Below are 25,471 nucleotides of genomic sequence, written 5' to 3' on the forward strand. Positions count from 1 at the left end.
AAAATGTCTGCCAATATCTGCCAATCCTTGATCTTGGAGTGAACTATCACTTTAGAACCTAAGTTTGATCAGTACACAGTCACTTTGGGCATCTACTCTTCCCACCATGGACCAGTCAGTCTGACTGTGTCCTGTCAAAAATATAATTTTCTTCAGCAAATCAAAGACAACCCTCTTCCCCCACCCCTCCTATCCCCAACGGGTTGGACTGACTGCTCTTATCTCCCTAATCGTCCTAAGGAAAGACAATGTAAACAGCTTTCTGCTTTTCAGTGGTCCAGGGTGATGGATCGCGAAGCACCATTGGCGCGCTCAACTTTCTAGGGACTTGGACAGAGAATTCACTGTGTCAATAAACACTGTGCGGAATGTAGTGAGCTGGACGAGGCTATAGAAATCTTGTTGATAGCCTGGCTTGCAGGATGCATCTCTATCAATTCAGTACTGAACAAGTACTGCTGCTTGGTGCTGATTTAGATAGTCTTTTTATTTCACTAATTTGCCATCTGGAGCACTGCAAATAGAGGAGATGAATTAGTATAAGCAGCATCAATTGATTTGTAATAACAGACAAATAAATTAGAGGGAAGGGTGTGTGTGCATTAAGCACATACATGCGTGTGTGTGTCAGGTGATGTGGTATTGACTGTACAACAACTGTGAAATTACATTAATCTCTAAACAAAATAATTCCCTGAACTTCATTAACACTAAGCCTCTGACGTAACATGCATGTAACACACATACAGTGCATTCGAAAAGTTTTCAGACCCCTTGACACATTTTGTTACATTACAGCCTTATTCTAAAATAGATTAAATATTTTTTTCCACTCATCAATTTACACACAATACCCCATAATGACAAAGCGAAAAAACAGAAATACCTTATTTACATAAGTATTCAGACCCTTTGCGATGAGACTCGAAATTGAGCTCAGGTGCATCCTGTTTCCACTGATCATCCTTGAGATGTTTCTACAACTTGATTGGAATCCACCTGTGGTAAATTCAATTGTTTGGACATGATTTGGCACACACCTGTCTATATAAGGTCCCACAGTTGACAGTGCATGTCAGAGCAAAAACTAAGCCATGAGGTCGAAGGAATTGTCCGTAGAGATCCGAGATAGTATTGTGTCGAGGCACAGATCTGGGGAAGGGTACCAAAACATTTCTGCAGCATTGAAGGTCCCCAAAAACACAGTGGCCTCCATCATTCTTAAATGGAAGAAGTTTGGAACCACGAAGACTCTTCCTAGAGCTGGCCGCCTGGCCAAACTGAGCAATCGGGCAAGGGCGCTCAAGACCTCAGACTGGGTCAAAGGTTCACCTTCCAACAGGACTATGACCCTAAACACAGAGCCAAGACAACGCAGGAGTGGCTTCGGGACAAGTCTCTGAATGTCCTTGAGTGGCCCAGCCAGAGCCCGGACTTGAATCCGATCTAACATCTCTGGAGAGACCTGAACATTTCTAAAAGCCTGTTTTCGCTTTGTCATTATGGGGTACTGTGTGTAGATTGCTGAGAAAAAAAAAGTATTTAATCCATTTTAGAATAAGGCTGTAACGTAACAAAATGTGGAAAAAGTCAAAGGGTCTGAATACTTTCTGAAGGCACTGTATGTATCTGACACATCCTTTGATCCCTGCTCACACAAAGACCCAGTCAAATCAACCAGGGTCAGATAAAAAGACAGGTGTGCACAGCCCTGGTCATCAGACCACTGGAGTCACTCATACAGCTGTACTCAGCTGATATGTTCCTGGTCAACATGTAGGCTACACTGGGAATGAACAAGAGTCACAATGAACCTTCCAGGAATGCAGTGAACTACTATAATCCTCTGTACGACCATGTGAAAAGCTCACATGGTTTCTGCATGTTACGCACTACTACTCCATGGGTCATGCTGGCCACTACAGGGTTCCGTAACACCTCTATTGTTTATCAGTACAATCATTGCTCAGTTCAACTCACTCTTGTTAAGCCAAATGAGCTGGAACACACAGGCAGTCAATGTGTCTGTGGGTGCAGTAGATAGAGAGAGAAGGCACAGACTGGGCTCTCTGGGCAGGAGAGAGCGAGACAAAGAGAGGGAGAGAAAGAGAAACAGAGAGAAAGTGAGAGAAGGGAGCGAGAGAGAGAGAGAGAGAGATTGCACAGCACACACTGGGCTCTCTCTGTGAGATGTTCCACAACCTACATGTGTTGTTATAAAAATAACAAACTCACCAGAGTCTCTGTGTCTGTGTGAAGGGGAGCATTACTGCAGAGAGCTGGCAGACAGTAACTGTCTAAACGTCTTCAAGGGCCGCTGCACTCCGTGTATCTGCCAGCGGCGGTCAGCCAGCCGGTAACCAGACGCTGCTATTGACCCTTCAGTGGGTGAGTGACAGAGAGGAGTCAAACCCAGCAGAAGGTGAAAGACACATTTGTGCCTACTGACAGTCTGAAAAACCCTGTGGAGAGAAAGGCGCGGAATGATACTGGCTACAAACATATCCTTTTCCATCAGACTCATTACCTGATTAAATAAACAACCAATTGTCAGTTAGCTAGTAGCCCTAATGAATCTGAAGCTGAGCTGAGAGGGAAAGATGTGTGGGTTTGTGTTTGCATTTGTGTGTGTGTGTGTGTGTGTGTGCGTATGACTGTGTGTGTGCGTTTGTGTGTGTGTGTGTGACTGTGTGTGTGTGTGTTTGTTTGTGTGGCTGTAAAGGGAGGGTTAGGATGGAGCAGGTGCAGTGTGGAGGACCACTGCTGGCCCTGGTGTGTAATCAGAGCCTAGATGAATCATGTTGTTCATGAAAAAGGAGTTCAGGTGAATCTATAGCCGGTCAGTTAGTTAGCCTGGTCTCAAGAGGCACTGTGGAACCATGGAACCTACATGGAGCTGGGAGTAGACGACACTAGGCTGCTGTAGTGACCTCAATAGATCAACCCAGATTAGATATGCCAAGGTAGCACTGGATACAAAGCGTACCTTTTCACATCAGCCACAACAAGGCATGCACCAGGCAGCTGTCAGACTCAGCTCTGCACTCAATGGCCTTAACATAGGAACCAAACAGATATAGCCTGTTCTCACACTGTCTAGTCTTCAGAGGTGTACATGACTCATGCTTTTCTCTATCTATCTCCAGAATGTTTAATTACCCTACAGTTATCCAGAATAATGAATCATAAGCTGTTTGATATCAGGCTGCGGCAGTGTCAGTTCTTGCTATTGGCGAATAAGAGTCCTTAAGGATTTGAAAGATAATAATACATTGGTTTAGTAAACACTGTTGTAATGTTGTTTGGCCTTTAATATGTTGGTGGGTAAGTTGAGTTAGCCCAAAGGGAATGTGTTTCTTTGTGTGGGTGTGTTTCTTTGTGTGTGTGTGTGTGTGTGTGTGTGTGTGTGTGTTTGTGTGTGTGTGTGTGTGTGTGTGTGTGAGTAATTCCACATGGGGGATTAATATAGTAACAGCAGAGCAACGTCACAGACTTTCTGTGGCCCTGTAAGCCTCTAAAAAAACACTTTAACAACTGGGTCTTCCACAAAATTAGTGCATTTTGCCCCCTTTGATATTTTAAAGTAACTGTGCAGTGTTTCAAGATTTGTATGAAATATGAGCTATAATTAATTACGGAATTAGTGAAATAGTTTTCCTTATGTTAAAAAGCAGCTTTTCTGTTGGAATGGCATGGGTTACCCCAACAACAGAATGGTGTGGGCGTATACCGGTCATTAAACATATTCACGTGAGTAGACTGATTGGCCAGCTCATCCTCTATGAGGAAATGGCAAACATTTTCTATTTGAGATCAAAGTTTGAGGTGGGGTGTTTGAAGTGTTTTTTTTCATCCAATTTATGCTTTGGGCACAAATACACTAGATGACCAAAGGTATATGGACACCTGCTCGTCGATCATCTCATTCCAAAATCATGTGCATTAATATGGAGTTGGTCCCCCCTTTGCTGCTATAACAGCCTCCACTCTTCTGGGAAGGCTTTCCATAAAATGTTGGAACATTGCTGCGATTCAGCCACAAGAGCATTAGTGAGGTTGGGCAATGATGTTGGGCAAGTAGGCCTGGCTCGCAGTCGGCGTTCCAATTCATCTCAAAGGTGTTCGATGGGGTTGAGGTCAGGGCTTCTTCCACTACCGATCTCGACAGAACATTTCTGTATGGACCTCGCTTTGTGCACGGGGGCATTGTCATGCTGAAAAGGAAAGGGCCTTCCCCAAACTGTTGCCAAAGAGTTGGAAGCACAGAATCGTCTAGAATGTCATTGAACGCTGTAGCGTTAATATTTCCCTTCACTGGAATTAAGGGGCCTAGACCAAACCATGAAAAACAGCCCCATACCATTATTCCTCCACCACCAAACTTTACAGTTGGCTGTATGAATTGGGGCAGGTAGCGTTCTCCTGGCATCCGCCAAACCCAGATTTGTCCGTCGGACTGCCAGATGGAGAAGCGTGATTCATCACTCCAGAGAACGCGTTTCCACTGCTCCAGAGTCCAATGGCGGCAAACTTTATACCACTCCAGTCGACGCTTGGCATTGCGGATGGTGATCTTAGGCTTGTGTGCGGCTGCTCGGACACAGAAACCCATTTTCTGAAGCTCCCGACTAACAGTTATTGACGTTGCTTCATTTGAATATGGTGAAACTATTCCTTTAAATATATACACTACCAGTCAAAAGTTTGGACACACCTACTCATTCCAGGGTTTTTCTTTATTTGTAAAAATTTTTACATTGTAGACTAATAGTGAATACATCAAAACTATGAAATAACACATATGGAATCATGTAGTAACCAAAAAAGTGTTAAACAAATCAAAATATATTTTATATTTGAGATTCTTCAAATAGCCACTCTTTGCCTTGATGACAGCTTTGCACACTCTTGGCATTATCTCAACCAGCTTCGTGAGTTAGTCACCTGGAATCCATTTCAATTAACAGGTGTTCCTTCTTAAAAGTTAATTTGTGGAATTTCTTTCCTTCTTAATGCGTTTGAGCCAATCAGTTGTGTTGTGACAAGGTACGGGGGGTATACAGAAGATAGCCCTATTTGGTAAAAGACCAAGTCCATATTATAGAACAGCTCAAATAACAACAGTCCGTCATTACTTTAAGACATGAAGGTCAGTCAATCCGGAACATTTCAAGAACTTTGAAAGTTTCTTCAAGTTCACTCGCAAAAATGAAACTGGCTCTTATGAGGACCGCCACAGGAAAGGAAGACCCAGTGTTACCTCTGCTGCAGAGGATAAGTTCATTAGAGTTACCAGCCTCAGAAATTGCAGCCCAAATAAATGCTTCACAGAGTTCAAGTAACAGACACATCTAATTTTACATTTACATTTTAGTCATTTAGCAGACGCTCTTATCCAGAGCGACTTACAGGAGCAATTAGGGTTAAGTGCCTTGCTCAAGGGCACATCGACAGATTTTTCACCTAGTCGGCTCGGGGATTAGAACCAGCAACCTTTCAGTTACTGGCACAACGCTCTTAACCACTAAGCTACCTGCCGAACATCAACTGTTCAGAGGAGACTGTGTGAATCAGGCCTTCATGGTCGAATTGCTGCAAAGAAACCACTACTAAAGTACACTAATAAGTAGAAGAGATTTGCTTGGGCCAAGAAACACGAGCAATGGAGATTAGACCTGTGGAAATGTGTCCTTTGGTCTGGAGTCCAAATTTGAGATTTTTGGTTCCAACCGCCGTGGCTTTGTGAGACGCGGTGTGGGTGAACGGATTATCTCCGCATGTGTATTACCCACTGTATAGCATGGAGGATGAGGTGTTATGGTGTGGGGGTGCTTTGCTGGTGACACTGTCTGTGATTTATTTAGAATTCAAGGCACACTTAACCAGCATGGCTACCACAGCATTCTGCAGCGATACGCCATCCAATCTGGTTTGGGCTTAGTGGGACTATCGTTTGCTTTTCAACAGGACAATGACCCAACACACCTCCAGGCTGTGTAAGGACTATTTGACCAAGAAGGAGAGTGATGGAGTGCTGCATCAGATGACCTGGCCTCCACAATTCTCCAACCTCAACCCAATTGAGATGGTTTGGGATGAGTCGGATCGCAGAGTGAAGGAAAAGCAGCCAACAAGTGCTCAGCATATGTGGGAACTCCATCAAGACTGTTGGAAAAGCATTCCAGGTGAAGCTGGTTGAGAGAATGCTAAGAGTGTGCAAAGCTGTCATCAAAGCAAAGGGTGGCTATTTGAAGAATCTCAAATATAAAATATATTTTGATTTGTATAACACTTTTTTGGTTACTACATGATTCCATATGTGTTATTTCATAGTTTTGATGTCTTCACTATTATTCTACAATGTAGAAAATTGTAAAAATTAAGAAAACCCTTGAATGAGTAGGTGTGTCCAAACTTTTGACTGGTACTGTATATATATATATATATATATATATATATATATATATATATATATATATATATATAATGTCCCAAAATAGTAGAACCAGCTCACCTGCTATGATTTCACTATTAGATGTGCAATGTTTCCAAAACATATATATATATAGTGAAATAGTGAAATCATAGCAGGTGAGCTGGTTCTACTATTTTGGGACATTTTCTGGTGTTTTGTGGTGGAAAATGCATGGGTCGAGCATAACACGCCAACCCTGTTTAAACCAGTCTGAGAAAACACACATAAATTATTTATCTCCATCATATTTGTCCTGAATTCTCCCAATTAAGCTGTTCCTCTGTTGGCGTCTCGCTGCGCCCTCCCACGGCTCAATGTAAATCAGATCAGTCAGATTCTGTAGAGTGGCCTCAGTTCTTCACCAGCAAGTCTTCAGTAGTGCAAATATGCTTTTCAAAGGGAAATAACCATAATTTGCCAACAAAGCAGTTATTTTCAGTTAGCCAAAACTAAAGCTAATACTGTAAAATGTATGCAGACTACAGTAGGCAGATGCATTCTCACAGGATTTAATTAGTACTACAATCAACGGTGAGTGGGTTTGTATTTATTGTAATTTTGGTGCAGTAAGCCTTTGCAGACAATTAGTGAACAAAACAGCCTGGTGGACCTTGAAAAGTGATGCTGTTGTTTGGTGCTGCTATGCTGTGTTTTCACACTCAGCTGGTGTTTCGTGAGAGAATGTGCTGAGATGTCCTTCAGCAACACACAGCATGATGGCTCTCAGAGCTGTGAAGAGAATGAGGATACTGACACACTGGAGACCGTTTTCCCTCTAAATATAAAAATGTTAACACTTTCCATGTCTGTTTTGTGGTTGTGGGTCAATTTTGATACCACCAAGGACTATCTCCTGTAATGTCTATTTGTGCCATGCTTTAGTCCAGGTGCCTGCACCCCACTTTTCTTGACACAAACACTCATCATAACAACAGAAGCCTCAGTGGCAGGCAGGCAGCCGAATCCCAGGTGGCACTTCCCTTACTGAAGGAATCAATCGTTTGCATTGAAATCGATGTGGGAGGGCCTGAGAGGTGCTGCAGACGAAGGGGAGGCTGGGGGAGCCAGTGTGGACTGGAGCGAGAGGGAGGGAGAGGGAGGAAGAGAGGATAAATGGGGAGAGAGAAGCAGGGGGAGTGAGAGAAGGGCAGAGGGAGGCAGGGCAGAAGGAGGGAGAGGGAGGGGGAGGCAGGGGGAGAGAGGGAGGTGCGTTCCTCTCCTGGTTCTGCAGGACTGGAGCGGTCCTCTCAGCCAGAGCGAAGCGGCCCAGTGCTGTAGGTCCTGAATGATTAAACACAACATATTGCAGTTGAGCAGCGGGGGAAAGCCATGTTGGATGTGCCTACTTTTCAACTGGGCTGCTGCTCTGAGGTTCTGTGAAGGGCAGGACAGAGGGGGATGTTTTGGGGGGAAGGGGAGGACATAGGGGGGTGATTTGGGAGAAACGGGAGAGGTCTGAATGGTCTTGCAGTGGGAGGCTCAGAGGTCTTATAAGGGCCTGTTAATTAAGAATAAAAGATCCGGGAGCCAAGGGCTTTGTTTAAACCAGCTACTGCTGCACCATGAGACAATTAGCCAACGAACTAAGATAAAGGACTAAACCATAGCTAACCTCTCTCAACAACACTGTTCTCAACCTCACTCTTATATACAGTACATGCAGACATGCACTAGTACAGACAGAAGCATGCATGCACACACACACACCGCAGGGATCTGAATATTCATTGTTTGGAGTTGACTGCCAGTGATTTCTAGAGCATCCCATTTCCACGAAAGTTTGAAAGTCTGCCTCTGCGGAAGATAATCGTCTGTTTCCCTTATTATTTCAAAGGACAGGTAACACACTGAGTTTTCCTGGAATCAGAATGGCACTCACTGTGGTGAAGCTTGTTACATTCTGAGTGGCATTACTCTAATATCCAGTCTCCTTTGAACGTTTTCTCTTAACCGCCAAGAGGACTGGCTTCAAATTCCTTGAATTTCCATAGTTAATCAATTGCAACCTGTGGACCATTTAAACTAGATTAAAATGATGTAGGATGTCATCAGTGAGATACAGTGTAATAAGCCTATGCTATAGTAATCAGCCTCAGAGCATCCTCATTAGTCTGACTGATGGAACAACCATGCTAGCTAACAGTCTCTGCATGGCAAATTGGATGAATTCATGGAGTCTTTTGCCAAGCAGATTATTTTATTTCACATATTAATTGATAGCCATTGAAAGTCACCTCACAAAACATATTACTGCTGTATTCTCAAGCTCAGCCTCTCTCTCTCTGCCCTCAGAAGGGGTTTATGTATTGGTATCTGACAACACTGCCTAGAAAAGAGATGCTATATGATTTCAGATTACCCTCCTCAATTAAGTTGGACTCTCCCAAGATCATTGACTGGCATTACAGGAGGGCTTTGTGGATCACCCTTGCCCCTCCCCACTACTCCCCTCCTTATTGTCATCACCCCTGCCCCTCCCCTCTACTCCCCTACTTATTGTCATCACCCCTGCCCCTCCCCTCTACTCCCCTCCTTATTGTCATCACCCCTGCCCCTCCCCTCTACTCCCCTCCTTATTGTCATCACCCTTGCCCCTCCCCTCTACTCCCCTCCTTATTGTCATCACCCCTGCCCCTCCCCTCTACTCCCCTCCTTATTGTCATCACCCCTGCCCCTCCCCTCTACTCCCCTACTTATTGTCATCACCCCTGCCCCTCCCCTGTACTCCCCTCCTTATTGTCATCACCCCTGCCCCTCCCCTCTACTCCCCTCCTTATTGTCATCACCCTTGCCCCTCCCCTCTACTCCCCTCCTTATTGTCATCACCCCTGCCCCTCCCCTCTACTCCCCTCCTTATTGTCATCACCCCTGCCCCTCCCCTCTACTCCCCTCCTTATTGTCATCACCCTTGCCCCTCCCCTCTACTCCCCTCCTTATTGTCATCACCCCTGCCCCTCCCCTCTACTCCCCTCCTTATTGTCATCACCCTTGCCCCTCCCCTCTACTCCCCTCCTTATTGTCATCACCCTTGCCCCTCCCCTCTACTCCCCTACTTATTGTCATCACCCCTGCCCCTCCCCTCTACTCCCCTCCTTATTGTCATCACCCCTGCCCCTCCCCTCTACTCCCCTCCTTATTGTCATCACCCTTGCCCCTCCCCTCTACTCCCCTCCTTATTGTCATCACCCCTGCCCCTCCCCTCTACTCCCCTCCTTATTGTCATCACCCCTGCCCCTCCCCTCTACTCCCCTCCTTATTGTCATCACCCTTGCCCCTCCCCTCTACTCCCCTACTTATTGTCATCACCCCTGCCCCTCCCCTCTACTCCCCTCCTTATTGTCATCACCCCTGCCCCTCCCCTCTACTCCCCTACTTATTGTCATCACCCCTGCCCCTCCCCTCTACTCCCCTCCTTATTGTCATCACCCCTGCCCCTCCCCTCTACTCCCCTCCTTATTGTCATCACCCTTGCCCCTCCCCTCTACTCCCCTCCTTATTGTCATCACCCCTGCCCCTCCCCTCTACTCCCCTACTTATTGTCATCACCCCTGCCCCTCCTCTCTACTCCCCTCCTTATTGTCATCACCCCTGCCCCTCCCCTCTACTCCCCTCCTTATTGTCATCACCCCTGCCCCGCCCCTCTACTCCCCTCCTTATTGTCATCACGCCGCCCCGGAACTCAATTTCACACCCCGGAATCTGGGTCTCGCCCCTGGGAAGAGGGAAGAGGGAACGTAATTACATTTCTCATTAGCCGCAAATGATTCCTGCGTCTCCGTCAGAGCTATTTGTCATAGCAGGGTGAATGATGGGTTTTGAATGAAGAGGAGTGGAGTTGGGGTTTAAAGGGGCGTGAATCACAGTTCATGGCGAGGCGTAATGCTGGTCCCCTGGGGGGTCTGTGACAAGGCTGACAGCAATTTATTTTGTTCTAGTAGATTTTGTATTGATCCCCTGAAGGGATTTATCCAGACCCTGGGGTTCATTCAAAGTACTAGGACTGGGTTCCAAACCAGAAGCACTCTCTAGAAAGCAGAGCACTGTCTAATAGGAGGAGCATGGTTATCTTTCCACCAAGAAAGAAAGAGGGTAGCTATACACTATGTTGCTCAGATACAATACATTCGACAGCAAGCTGCCTTCATCACAGTATCTTTCCACCATGCCACTTCCTCTCAGTTTTACAGGTCCTCTCCGTGCTTTAATGTCTTGAAGTAAGCAGTGGGAACTGATGTGAGATCAGTTGCTGTAGTGTAGTGTAGCATCTTGCGACCCTGGGCTCAGCAGTGCCACTCCTGCCAACTAAACGACCCTGCTTTGGTTTGGCGTCCACCCAGTCCTTACATAACAGGCTCATAATTAGAACATTACTGCTGTAGTTATCTTTGCAGGTGTTTAGGGTCCCAAATCAATTTCTTAGCAAAGGTAGTCATTACAGTACTAAAATGAGACTCAATATACAGTAATATATCTGAAAAAGCTGACTGATTCTTGAGTATGCTCTGTGTGTGTGTGTGTGTGTGTGTGTGTGTCTGTCGGTCAGTGTGTCTGTGTGTCTGTGTGTCTGTGTGTCTGTGTGTGTGTGTGTATGTGTGTGTGTGTGTGTGTGTGTGTGTGTGTGTGTGTGTGTGTGTGTGTGTGTGCAGTATATCACCAGATTTCTAGGTATGGCACATTACTGTATGTGTGTCTGACATGTTGAGAAATGAAGCAGAAAAATTAGATGTGTTTAGTTGCCGCTGAGAGCTCAGCTGCTATTTGTCTTACTTATGGAAATACCCAGTCTCACTTTTCTGATCAGTGTTGAAGATAGAGAGAGAGGCTGTCTGTGAGTTAGAGAGGGGACAGTTGATCCTGAGGAGATGGAGAAGAAAGGGACATTAAAGGTGAGGAGTCACAGTCCAATTAAACTTAGGCCTGTGAAAATACTGTTGGTACAATATTCTACAAAATGAGAACAAAACAAATGAGCAAATGAAATGCAGAACCTTGTATACCGTACATCATCTTCTGTTTTCCACACAAAATGATATATAGTGCATTCGGAAAGTATTCAGACCCCTTGACTTTTTCCACATTTTGTTACGTTACAGCCTTATTCAAAAAATTATTAAATTGTTTTTTCCCCTAATCAATCTACACACAATACCCCATGATGACAAAGCAAAAACAAGTTTTTAGACATAAAAAATTAAAGAAAAACTGAAATATCACATTTACATAAGTATTCAGACCCTTTACTCAGTACTTTGTTGAAGCACCTTTGTCAGCGATTACAGCCTCAAGTCTTCTTGGGTATGACGCTACAAGCCCTGTATTTGGGGTGTTTCTCCCATTCTTCTCTGCAGATCCTCTTAAGCTCTGTCAGGTTGGATGGGTAGCGTCGCTGCACAGCTATTTTCAGGTCTCTCCAGAGATGTTCGATCGGGTTCAAGTCCGGGCTCTGGCTGGGCCACTCAAGGACATTCAGAGACTTGTCCCAAAGCCATTCCTGAGTTGTTTTGGCTGTGTGCTTAGGGTCGTTGTCCTGTTGGAAGGTGAACCTTCGCCCCAATCTAAGGTCCTGAGAGCTCTGGAGCAGGTTTTCATCAAGGATCTCTCTGTACTCTGCGTTCATCTTTCCCTCGATCCTGACTAGTCTCCCATTCCCTGCCGCTGAAAAACATCCCCACAGCATGATGCTGCCACCACCATGGTTCATTGTAGGGATGGTGCCAGGTTTCCCCCAGACGTGACGCTTGGCATTCAGGCCAAAGAGTTCAATCTTGGTTTCATCAGACCAGAGAATTTTGTTTCTCATTGTCTGAGAGTCCTTTAGGTGCCTTTTTGGCAAACTTCAAGCGGGCTGTCATGTGCCTTTTACTGAGGAGTGGCTTCTGTCTGGCCACTCTACCATAAAGGCCTGATTGGTGGAGTGCTGCAGAGATGGTTGTCCTTCTGGAAGGTTCTCCCATCTTCACAGAGGAACTCTGGAGCTCTTTCCGAGTGACCATCGGGTTCTTGGCCACCTCCCTGACCAAGGCCCTTCTCCCTCGATTGCTCAGTTTGGCCGGGCAGCCAGCTCTAGGAAGAGTCTTGGTAGTTCCAAAGTTCTTCCATTTAAGAATGATGGAGGCCAATGTGTTCTTGGGGACCTTCAATGCTGCCAAAATTTTTTGGTGCCCTTCCCCAGATCTGTGCCTCGACACAATCCTGTCTCGGAGCTCTATGGAGAATTCCTTTGACCTCATGGCTTGGTTTTTGCTCTGACGTGCACTGATAATTGTGGGACCTTATATAGACAGGTGTGTGCCTTTCCAAATCATGTCCAATCAATTGAATTTACCACAGGTGGACTCCAATCAAGTTGTAGAAACATCTCAAGGATGATCAATGGAAACAGGATACACCTGAGCTCAATTTCGAGTCTCATAGCAAAGGGTCTGAATACTTATGTAAATAAGGTATTTCTGTTTTTTTATTTTTAATACATTTGCAAAACTTTCTAAAAACCTGTTTTCCTTTGTCATTATGGGGTACTGTGTGTAGATTGATGAGTAATTTTTATTTATTTAATCCATTTTAGAATAAGGCTGTAACGTAACAAAATGTGGAAAAAGTGAAGGGGTCTGAATACTTTCCGAATGCACTGTATACATTGTGTGTAGGAGTAGTTAATCAGATGTGAATATGTTGATTATCATGCCAACAACAGAAGCATCCTATATCTTCTATAAAAACATCTTAATCTGTATCTGTATACAATCTGTGTTCTCCCCAGCTAAAGGGCTGCTTGTCAGGCATGGTTGGCTCCCTGATAAATGTGTGGTGTCAGCCGAGTGCTGAGTGCTCCTCCATGCATCTCCTATCATAAATCACAAAGAGATCTTCTACACCAAAGCTTTGTAGCGCTGCCATCGCTCTCTGTTTAAACACGGAACGGGTTTATTTTCTGACACGCCGACCGCCTCTGAAAGCAAAGCTGGGTAAACTAATCACTAGCATTAATACCAACAACAGAGAATAGAGATCTCTTATGTTTTCATGAGTCTGTCAAGCGAGACTGACGTTTTCATTTATACCTCCGGTAAATACTGAGGGATGTTTCTTTGTCTCCTTGGCTGGATAAAAGGATTCAATACCTTTTCGCCCCATCAACCACCACACTAGCCCCACCCCTCCCTCTCCTCCTCTCCCCTCACCCATGGTCATTGCTCTGGAATGTAGACAGTCACATTTACAGGCTTACCCTGGTCCCTGACCCATTTCACCATCATGGAAGCCTCTCCTGTCGCTGTATCCCTATTGCCCCTCCTCATTACCCCACACAGTGTGTTCTCTGTGGAAATGAATGCATGGATTAATGATCCCACTTTGTGCTGAAACAAATATACAATTGCTGTTGTTATAGGCTAACTGCTGTGCTGGTCAGAAATTCAGTAGTCAGTGGCAAGGCTAATGATAAGAATCCCTGTAGTGACCTGCTATATTGCTCGCCTTGCTCTGGGTTCTGTATCTGCAGTGAGTGAGTGCCTTTATGTATGTGGCAGCATGGTTCAGTGCCAATGGTAGTGAGTCTGTCTGCTAGTGTGGGTGCTGTGCTTGCAGGGCAGACTAATATTATGGGCCCTATATAGGGAATAGGGTGCCATTTGGGATGCATCCCTGGTCTGGGAGAAGAGAGTGCGGAGCTTTGGCAGGCCTTGGCAGGCTGTGTTGGCTGACGTCCTGATGCCTTGATCCAGCCTCCAGACAGCCTGGGAAGAGAACAACCTAAGGGCTCCCTGTAGAGGACTGGATGCTGACAGTACAGCTAGCAGATCCACTCATCCTGCTTCACGCTGTACCGCTGCCGTAGCTAGCAGACCAGCTGTCACCAGGAGTGGGCCTGTTTGTTCCGCTATCTCACTCGACTGTTGGACTGTCAGACTGTCCTGCAGATCCCTTTTTGTTTGTTTGTGTTATTTGCATCGACCCGGTCTACAGTGTTGACTGAGGAGATAAGAGGTAGTTGGTAGTTCTAATGTGGTGCCAGTCTGCCATAGCGTCTTACCATCATGCATTATGGGTCTGTCTGTCACCATGGTACCCTACGCCACAGACCCTTTTTAATCCTTTTAAGACCTAGACCAGAGAGGTCACATCATAGCCTCCATGGCAGCCATTGAGTGGTGGATCAAAGATAGAGAGACTGAGATAAAAGCCCTGTTGAAACTCTCCTCCAGCTCAGCTCGCCCTCAGATTGCCCGTCTCCATGGTGATCTGCCTAGCGACGGGCGCCCCATGGGACTGTTACCACCCTGAAAACGAACGCATCACAGAGGAAACTTAAAAGCCCCTAGCTTCACAAGGACAGAAGGAACAGAAACGGATGGAGAGAATATGGAGAATGTGGGCCAGAATCAGATTAATAAAGCTTGTTATTATAACCATTAAGTGCCTGATGAGTCAAATGCTACTAATGTATAAAATGATTTGATGGATAATCTTCTATTACATTCTCAACTCTAACAATCCCGTATTGAGGAGAAATCAAATGGAATGTGTTAACAGATCTTTATCCTCTATGCCTTTCAAACCTTCCCTGTGTAGGATTATAGCTGTTTAAATACAAACCATTTTTGCTCAGAGATTAATACAGTATAGTGCTAATCTCTGAATAATTCTGCTCCAATTCAAGCTACTCTTTAAGGTGTGCTGATAATATGAATTATGTACAAACAGAATAGGTTATCAGTGTTTTGATCTTTGAACCTGAAAAATCATAAACTATTACATTATAAAAATGATTTGTGTGTGTGTGTGTGTGTGTGTGTGTGTGTGTTTGAGAGAGCAATATTTACCTGGATGTTGCTGTTATCATTACTTTTGCTGACAGAATCCTTTACTTTTACATTAATTTATTATATATCTCTCTCTCTCTCTCTCACTCTCTCTCTCTTTCTTCTCTCTAGCTGTTTCATTCATGAGACATAGCGCATCAGCCTTTGGATTTGCAGTGAGTTCCATTTATACTTATTAATTAGTCATAAAGTCACGGTGTTAATTTATTAAGTCTGGTTGGGATCAGACACAAGTTGTCTGCCATTGTTTCCTTGGTAACAGCCAGGGAAGCATGAGAGCACATCAGAACACTGTGTGATAACAGAAATATCCCCACAGATACTGTGGGAAGCTCTAGAATGCTATAAAAGCACTATCATACCATGTCAGCTAAATGAGGACAGGTTACTAGAGAGAGTCAGCATATTAGACATGGATGTTAATGAACCAATGACGAGCTGTTAAGGCAATAATAGTTTGTAGGCCAAACCGTTCGGACACTCCAGACAATTTTGTGAGAAGACCGATTTTCGGGATGTCTCATGGTCTGACAAACACCGCTCTAGCTCTGTTACTTTTCACTGCAGATGCTTAAGTGCGACATATGCTGATGTGGTAGATTGAGACGCATCCAATGCAAAAAACAACAGATATCTCTAGCTTAAACCTTACAGATTTTAATGGGGATGTTTATCCTTACTGTTCAATAACCAGCCTAGTCTGTTAGTAGAGTATATGGAGTTTATATAGGGGGGAATGGGAGGTGGGACTAGAGTTGAGTGTTTTCCTGAATGTATTGTACTACATACTTTGTTATTTGATGTATCCCCACTGGAGACTTAATAGCAGATTGTCTGCCTTTACAGTTTGACGCCACGTTGGACGTGCTATCTTCAATTATCGTGCTGTGGCGCTATAGCAATGCCGCAGCTGTCCACTCTGCCCATAGGGAGTACATGTGAGTAAAACTGCCACAAAATTAATATTCATCTCATTGAACATACAGGTTGCATGGTGTTCCCAATTAGAACATTCCCTGTATACCACCATAACAACAGTTCTCTCTCCCCTAGTAGCCTACTGGGTTATTATCTTCAGAAACCTGCCTTATAAATTCCCTTAGCCTTGAATCTATATCAGTGTGTCTCATACATTACAGTATTGAGCTGTTGAGACATATTAAATGTATTTTTAACCCAGGCAGCCACATCCAGGTACAGTTATCTCTCCCAGTGTACAATGATATGGTATATCTTCCACAGTAATACAGGGGTTCGTCCTAGTTTACATCTTGTTCCTGGTTGACGGCCTTGTTCTGGCTTGTCACAGCTACTTCCTCAGCACTGCAGGTGCTACAATGATAAAGGACAACACCGCCCATCTACCATCCATCTTATGCCTGCCTGCTGTAGAGGGGATGGAGGTGGAGGGAGGGATGGATGGATGGATAAAGACATTTTGCGGAAGTGTCAAACGAGAGATAAATGGAGAAGTAATGGCGGAGGACACAAACATCTTTCTCTGGTGCCAAAGTGCTGAACTGTGAAGCTGCTGCTGGAACCGTAGCCAGGATCCCAAAGAACAAACGCTTTTCACTTTTATTTAATTGGAACAGATCTCCCCTGCCTCTCTATGCCTGATTACACCTGTGTTAAAATAGCATTCACAAACAGTTATGGTTCCCTGGAGAACCAATATATATATTTAAGTGCACCATGGGGAGATGCAGCTAAACAAAACTGCAAGGCAATTTGTTAACTTAAAAATATGTTTTTGCTTCCGATTTTTGCTTCCGATTTTACTGGAGGATGACAATGGAAGAAGCCCTAAGACTTGGTTTCCGTCTGTCCACAGAGCGTGCGTGGTCCTTGGGGTGGTCTTCATCTTGTCCTCCCTGTGTATTCTGGGAAAAGCAATCCATGACCTGGCCACCAAGCTGCTTCCAGAAGTGGTGAGAGACCCCCCTCACACACACACATGTGCACGCATTCACACACACACACTAACACACACACACAGACTCATACGGCAATATATAACCGGTATTTTCAGAAGCTTTTCTCAAAGTCTTTACCATGTTTTATATTGTATGTACTGGCAGGTGTCTTTTTATAGCCCCAGTTTGTGCCTGTGACGTCAAAGAACTCTGTGCCTCTTCCTCTCTCTGTTTCACCTGCCCATGTGATGGAGTGCAAGAGCTGCTGAGGTTAAGGCGAGGAAAAGGAAGCAGAGAAAAGAGTGACTAGGTTTATGACACTAATCCCGGAATAGTCTCACCTCGCTGTTGCCAGGCAATGCAACCTTTCCTACACCTCTGTAGATTGATGCTGCGGTAAACATCAAAAACATCAACAGGAAAAAAGTTGCAGAATCAAAACAATTGTTCAGAGATTAACATTCTAGGTAGACAACTAGATAAAGTATGCACTGGCAGCTATGAGAGCAGAATTAGCACTTTTTCAGACTTAGCCCTTACCATTTCTTACAATTTCTTTCTTTATATATTAAATCCACAATCTGCACATATCCTATGTGATACTACAATGTTTGAATGAATTAAAATACACTTCCACCGTCACAGTCTCTCTCTCTCTCTCTCTCTCTGTCTCTCTCTCTCTCTCTCTCTCTCTCTCTCTCTCTCTCTCTCTCTCTCTCTCTCTCTCTCTCTCTCTCTCTCTCGCTCTCTCTCTCGCTCTCCTTTCCTTATTTGCTGTATCGGTTTGTAAATTAGTGGTTTCTCTCTCTGATTTGGAGCCGACACCTGTAATCAGTGGAGCAGAAGGGCTGTTAAGTCTTTTAAGTCTGCTCCATGGCAACGAAGCGCCAACAGCTGCTGTGCGATGTACCCACTGGTCTGAAAACGACCAATTAGCTGCACATTACCACGGCAGGAAGTACAGACCGACAGCCCAGCCTAGCCCAGAGTCCAGCCTTGATCCGTGTTGTAAGAACAGAGATGGAGAGAGGGAAACGGGCCGAGAGAGAGTGAGTTGATAGGAATAGAGGGAGGGAGGGTGAATTGGGGAATAGAGGAAATTGGGTGAGGAAGGTAGGTAGAGAGAGCGTGAGATGGAGAGAGAAAATGAGAGGTAGAGAGAGACAGAATCAGAGCGAGGGGAGGAGTGATAGATTGAGATGAGTGCGGGTGAGGGGATATCTGTTTGAACCAGCAGCCCTGCTATGTTAATCAAGGCAGTGAGTCTTGTGCTCAGGAGGATATGTCAGTCCGGGGAGGGCCCATTAACACTGGCTCTTCTTCTGGCACATGCAAGCACTATCTAAAAATATCTGCAGTATTTTGGTCTCTCTCTCTGTCTTCCATTTCAGTTCTCACCCCCCCCCTCCCTCTCTCTCCCTCTCCCTCTCCCTCTCTCTCTCTCTCTCTCTCTCTCCCTCTCCATCTCCTGCTCTCTCTCTCTCTTTTAATTCAATTCAATTCAATTTAAGGGCTTTATTGGTATGGGAAACATGTTTACATTGCCAAAGCAAGTGAAATAGATAATAAACAAAAGTGAAATAAATAATAAATAATTAACAGTAAACATTAGACTCACAAAAGTTCCAAAGGAATAGAGACATTTCAAATGTCATATTATGTCTATATACAGTGTTGTAACGATGTGCAAATAGTTGAAGTACAAATGGGAAAATAAATATGGGTTGTATTTACAGTACAATGGTGTTTGTTCTTCACTGGTTGCCCTTTTCTTGTGGCAACAGGTAACAAATCTATCTCTCTCTCTCTCTCTCCGACCATGCGTACACTCAACTTCTAGTGGTTGATCTAGCAAATATTGCAAGCAAATATTGTTATTTTGGGGGAAATGGAGGTGTTTGATGCACAGGAATTATAATAATGGGAGGCTAATAAAAAACATTAAAATGTAGGCCTAATGATAAAACAGATACATTAAAACGTAGGCCTAATGATAAAACAGATACATTAAAACGTAGGCCTAATGATAAAACAGATATATTAAAACATAGGCCTAATGATAAAACATACATTAAAACGTAGGCCTAATGATAAAACAGATACATTAAAACGTAGGCCTAATGATAAAACAGATACATTAAAACGTAGGCCTAATGATAAAACAGATACATTAAAACATAGGCCTAATGATAAAACATACATTAAAACGTAGGTGTCACGGTCGTCTATGTCGTCTAAGTATGACCAAGGCGCAGCGTGTCCAAGAAACATGACTTTATTAAATAAACGTTATCGAACTACAAAACAAAAGACGACTCAATGAAGTCCACGGTACACTGACCGAAACGGAACAAAAACCCACACCCTCATGAGAACACAAATAGTTTAAATATGGCTCCCAATCAGAGATAACGAGCCGACAGCTGACACTCGTTACCTCCGATTGGGAGTCACACGACACCACAATTAACTCACCCAAAACACAACCAACCGAATACACCCTATACAACAAACCCCACAACAAAACCCAACAAAACAAATACACCCTGGCTCAAATACAAAAGTCCCGGAGCCAGAGTGTCACAGTACCCCCCCCTAAAGGTGCGCGCTCCGGGCGCACCAGCATACAGTCTAGGGGAGGGTCTGGGTGGGCGTCTGTCCACGGTGGCGGTTCTGGCCCTGGTCGTGGTCCCCACCCCACCTTAGTCACCACCCGCTTCCCTAGCCTCCTCCACATGACCACCCTCCAACTTACCCCACCTGGATTTAGGGGCAGCACCGGGCTAAGGGACAGCACCTGGCTAAGGGGCAGCACCGGACTAAGAGGCAGCACCAGGATAAGGGGCAGCACCGGGCTAAGGGACAGCATCGGGCTAAGGGACAGCCCCGGACTCAATGGCGGATCCTGGCTGGCTGGCTCTGGCGGATCCTGGCTGGACGGCTCTGGCGGATCCTGGCTGGACGGCTCATGGCTGGCTGACGGATCTGGCTGCTCATGGCTGGCTGACGGATCTGGCTGCTCATGGCTGGCTGACGGATCTGGCTGCTCATGGCTGGCTGACGGATCTGGCTGCTCATGGCTGGCTGACGGATCTGGCTGCTCATGGCTGGCTGACGGATCTGGCTGCTCATGGCTGGCTGACGGATCTGGCTGCTCATGGCTGGCTGACGGATCTGGCTGCTCATGGCTGGCGGAAGGCTCTGGCTGATCCTGTCTGGCGGAAGGCTCTGGCTGATCCTGTCTGGCGGAAGGCTCTGGCTGATCCTGTCTGGCGGAAGGCTCTAGCGGCTCCGGTCTGGCGGACGGCTCTGAAGGCTCATGGCAGACGGGCGGCTTAGCAGGCTCAGTACAGATGGCCAGTTCAAGCGCCTTAGAGCAGACGGGCCGTTCAGACCCCGTTGGGCAGACGGCAGACTCTGGCCGTCTGAGGCGCACCGTAGGCCTGGTGCGTGGTGCCGGAACTGGAGGTACCGGGCTGAGGACACGCATCTCAGGGCTAGTGCGGGGAGAAGCAACAGGGCATGCTGGACCCTGGGGACGCACATAAGGCCTAGTGCGAAGAGCAGCAACAGGGCATGCAGGACCCTGGGGACGCACATAAGGCCTAGTGCGGAGAGCAGCAACAGGACGCACAGGACTCGGGGGACACACAGGAGGCTTGGTGCGTGGTGTAGGCACTGGTGGGAAAAGGCTGGAGACACGCACCATACAGCTAGTGCGTGGTGGAGACACAGGGCTCTGCAGACGTACAGGAAGCCTAGTGCGTGGTGTAGGCACTGGTGGTACTGGGCTGGAGCGGGGAGGTGGCGCCGGAAATACCGGACCGTGCAGGCTTACTGGCCCCCTTGAGCACTGAGCCTGCCCAACCTTACCCGGGTTGATGCTCCCCGTCGCCCGACCAGTGCGGGGAGGTGGAATAACCCGCACCGGCCTATGTGGGCGAACCGGGGACACCATGCGTAAGGCTGGTGCCATGTAAGCCGGCCCGAGGAGACGCACTGGTGGCCAGATGCGTTGGGCCGGCTTCATGACATCCGGCTCAATGCTCAATCTAGCCCGGCCGATACGTGGAGCTGGAATATACCGAACCGGCCTATGCCTGCGTACAGGAGACACCATGTGCTCTACTGCGTAACACGGTGTCTGCCCGTACTCTCGCTCTCCACGGTAAGTCCAGGGAGTAGGCGCAGGTCTCCTACCTGACTTCGCCACACTCCCTTTAAGCCCCCCCCCCAAGAAATTTTTGGGTAGTACCCACGGGCTTCCAGCCTCGACTCCGTGCTGCCTCCTCATACCACCTCCTCTCGGCTTTAGCTGCCTCCAGCTCTTCACGAGGGCGGCGATATTCTCCCGGTTGTGCCCAAGGACCCTTTCCATCCAGTATCTCCTCCCAAGTCCATGAATCCTTGATAGGCGTCCATAAATCCTGTGTAGGTAGGTCCTGTTGCCGCTTGACACGCTGCTTGGTCCTTTGAAGGTGGGTTTTTCTGTCACGGTCGTCTATGTCGTCTAAGTATGACCAAGGCGCAGCGTGTCCAAGAAACATGACTTTATTAAATAAACGTTATCGAACTACAAAACAAAAGACGACTCAATGAAGTCCACGGTACACTGACCGAAACGGAACAAAAACCCACACCCTCATGAGAACACAAATAGTTTAAATATGGCTCCCAATCAGAGATAACGAGCCGACAGCTGACACTCGTTACCTCCGATTGGGAGTCACACGACACCACAATTAACTCACCCAAAACACAACCAACCGAATACACCCTATACAACAAACCCCACAACAAAACCCAACAAAACAAATACACCCTGGCTCAAATACAAAAGTCCCGGAGCCAGAGTGTCACAGTAGGCCTAATGATAAAACAGATACATTAAAACGTAGGCCTAATGATAAAACAGATACATTAAAACGTAGGCCTAATGATAAAACAGATACATTAAAACGTAGGCCTAATGATAAAACAGATACATTAAAACATAGGCCTAATGATAAAACAGATACATTAAAACGTAGACCTAATGATAAAACAGATACATTAAAACGTAGGCCTAATGATAAAACAGATACATTAAAACGTAGGCCTAATGATAAAACAGATACATTAAAACGTAGGCCTAATGATAAAACAGATACATTAAAACGTAGGCCTAATGATAAAACAGATACATTAAAACGTAGGCCTAATGAAAAAAAAGATACATTAAAACATAGGCCTAATGATAAAACATACATTAAAACGTAGGCCTAATGATAAAACAGATACATTAAAACGTAGGCCTAATGATAAAACAGATACATTAAAACGTAGGCCTAATGATAAAACAGATACATTAAAACGTAGGCCTAATGATAAAACAGATACATTAAAACGTAGGCCTGATGATAAAACAGATACATTAAAACGTAGGCCTAATGATAAAACAGATACATTAAAACGTAGGCCTAATGATAAAACAGATACATTAAAACGTAGGCCTAATGATAAAACAGATACATTAACATGTAGGCCTAATGATAAAACAGATACATTAGCCGTTGGTAAGAAGATCACGTAGGAGCATGTTGCCTAATATATTTATTTTACTTGTATTATATAGGCCTAAATCATGATCATATTGCAGGGCATATCTCTCCTTTTCAGACATGACAGGTTTATTCCTGCTACACAATAAATATTAGGCTACCATTTATCCATTGCTCATTCAATAGCCAACCAGGCTTGAAAGTAAATAGACCGGTAGCCTACGGCAGTATGGGTAAGCTACAGTATTGATGTGCGATAAGAGCGTGACATCATAGCCTATTTAATCTCAGTGCCTATACCAAGGCAGGAGATAGAAACACAATCATGTATTGATAAACAAAATATTGAGCAACAATTCGTCTTTTGCATAGAAGTGTGGGCTGCAGGCAGCAATTGTTCAATAGACAATCAATCTTGTAGTGTTTGGTACTCACTATAGGCGGCATGCATCTTTTGTTTGAAAAAGTCACTGCAAAAGATTAAAACATTCTGCCCACAACTCTACAGAAATGTGATCAAATCTGATATTCTGCTTCTATTAGAAATGGACATGGCCCAGTTCCAACATTTCCAGATCATACAGCAAATGAGGGCGTTTTTATTACCATAAAAGGTGAATGGATGGTGTTTTCCAGGCGGGGTTGTAACATGGCTCTGACTTATCAATGAAAACATGCCTATATGTTGCGTGTGACAGTTTGATAAATCCTAATAATTTGGCACATGCAAATCCTACAATCTCCATGTACGCCAGAATTTTGTAAGAAATGTATGTGAGAGGTGATCCATCAACCAGACAGGATTAACTGGCCTGGGTCCTAGTTAGACACAGTGTATGGTGGATAGGGGTCATTGCTCCCAATTCAGACTGGGGAAGACTGGGAGGGAGAGAGGGATCAGGCAAATGGCTTCATTTGGTGTGTGTGTGTGTGTGTGTGTGTGTGTGTGTGTGTGTGTGTGTGTATGTGTGTATGTGTGTGTGTGTGTGTGTGTGTGTGTGTGTGTGTGTGTGTGTGTGTGTGTGTGTGTAGCAGTGTATGGATGTGATTCCTATTATGTCCACCCTACCGCTCCCTCAGAGTGCCCAGTGAGTTTGAAGCCTCATTAAAAATGGAGTAGGGATATTGGTTTACCAGCTGCTGTGTGGGAGAGGACCTTTAATTTGAACCAGGGGAAAATGACAGAAAGATAGAAAGAACAAAAAACACCTTCTGTATTTTCTCTCTCTCTCTCTCTCTCTCTCTCTCACACACACACACACACACACACACACACACACACAGTCTCACAGCCAGAAGGTGTTTACAGTTTTTCTCGATTGCTAAGACACATTTCTTGAAAGCTGCTCTCCTTTTCTCTTAACTGTGAACACAAAACCCAATTTTCAAGCTACATTCACAAAACCTCAGTCTCTTCTTGCAAAACCAAACTTTCACCTCAAAACAGTTCAATCTGTGCTCAAAACTGAACTATGTTGTCAAATCGTGCCCCGAGTCAATCAAAATAAAAAACACTACTGAACAGTCACTAAACACTACGTAGAAAAATAGAAAACACAATGCTCAGGACATGAAGCTGGAGAAATAAATGTTTATTGTTCACTGTAGGCTAAATGCATGTTGCAAAGCACTTGTAAAAACAAACAGAAATCTTATGCGTTTGCCACTTGTGTACAGTAAGCCCATGTAAAAATAAAGTACAAAAATATACAAATAAGTGCATTACTCAGCCACAGCATCATGTCTCCGTACTGGGTCAGGCCACAGGACTTCATCCACATCACAGGCCACATTTTGTCTGGCCAGGCAACGGGGTAAAAAACCCCTGGCATGCCGTATCCAGGCTTGGCATGCCTCCACACCTATGTCACCACAGGCAAGTCCCATGGCTTGCAGGAGATTTAACCTGGTGTAAGGTTGGCGTTCATATACCTTCCACCGCCATGAGGAGAAGAATTCCTCAATGGGGTTTAGGAAAGGGGAGTACGGTGGAAGGCAAAGATTGATAAAACCTTGGTTCATATTGTACCACTCTCTAACCTGGAGGGCTCTGTGAAAACTCACATTGTCCCAAACAACAACATAGATGGGATGCTCATCCTGCTGCCCTAACAAAGCATCTCGCATGAAAATGAGGAGCTGGTGAGTGTTGTAGGGCCCCAGGTTGGCATGATGGTGGACAACCCCATGATTGCTGATGGCAGCACATAATGTGACATTGCCACCACGCTGCCCAGGAACACCAACAATGGCCCGATGGCCAATCACATTACGGCCTCTCCTTCTCCTTTTGGTGAGATTAAACCCAGCTTCATCCATGTAGATGTATTGATGGGGTCTTTCCATTGCATCCAGTTGAAAAACCCTCTGTAGAAATAGATATAGTTTTGTAAGTGATACGGAAAAAGTGATTTAGGCCACTACAGTAAATCACTACTTAGAGTAATCAACATTGAATGTGTCTGGATATATGCCAACCTGTACATACTGGAATCTTTGCTCTTTGACTCTGTCTGAGTTGCGATCAAAGGGCACTCTGTATAGCTGTTTCATGCGCAGTCTGTTGCGCTTGAGGACACGATCAACAGTAGAGAGGCTGACACTGTTGATACCCTCAAAATTTAAATGGTCCTCAATGATCTTCTGCTGAATTTCGCTCAGTTTAATGGCATTGTTCTCACGGACCATATCAACAATTAGGGTCTCTTGGTGTGGGGA

The 25,471-nt window shown here is 45.2% G+C and overlaps 1 protein-coding gene across 1 annotated transcript in view; it reads left to right on the forward strand.

Moving 5' to 3' along the window:
* LOC311143430 (transmembrane protein 163b-like) overlaps nt 1-25,471 on the forward strand; it is a gene marked incomplete at both ends in the record, with an annotated part of 117,358 nt that overhangs the window by 64,418 nt on the left and 27,469 nt on the right. The window contains 3 exons of the mRNA XM_084179250.1: nt 15,409-15,452; nt 16,144-16,235; nt 17,132-17,228. Coding sequence (XP_084035376.1) covers nt 15,409-15,452; nt 16,144-16,235; nt 17,132-17,228 — 233 coding nt within the window. The remainder of the gene's footprint in view (nt 1-15,408; nt 15,453-16,143; nt 16,236-17,131; nt 17,229-25,471) is intronic.

The sequence above is a fragment of the Coregonus lavaretus genome (genome assembly GCF_964263955.1).
Source record: "Coregonus lavaretus genome assembly, chromosome: 16".
In the NCBI taxonomy this organism is placed as follows: Eukaryota; Metazoa; Chordata; class Actinopteri; order Salmoniformes; family Salmonidae; genus Coregonus; species Coregonus lavaretus.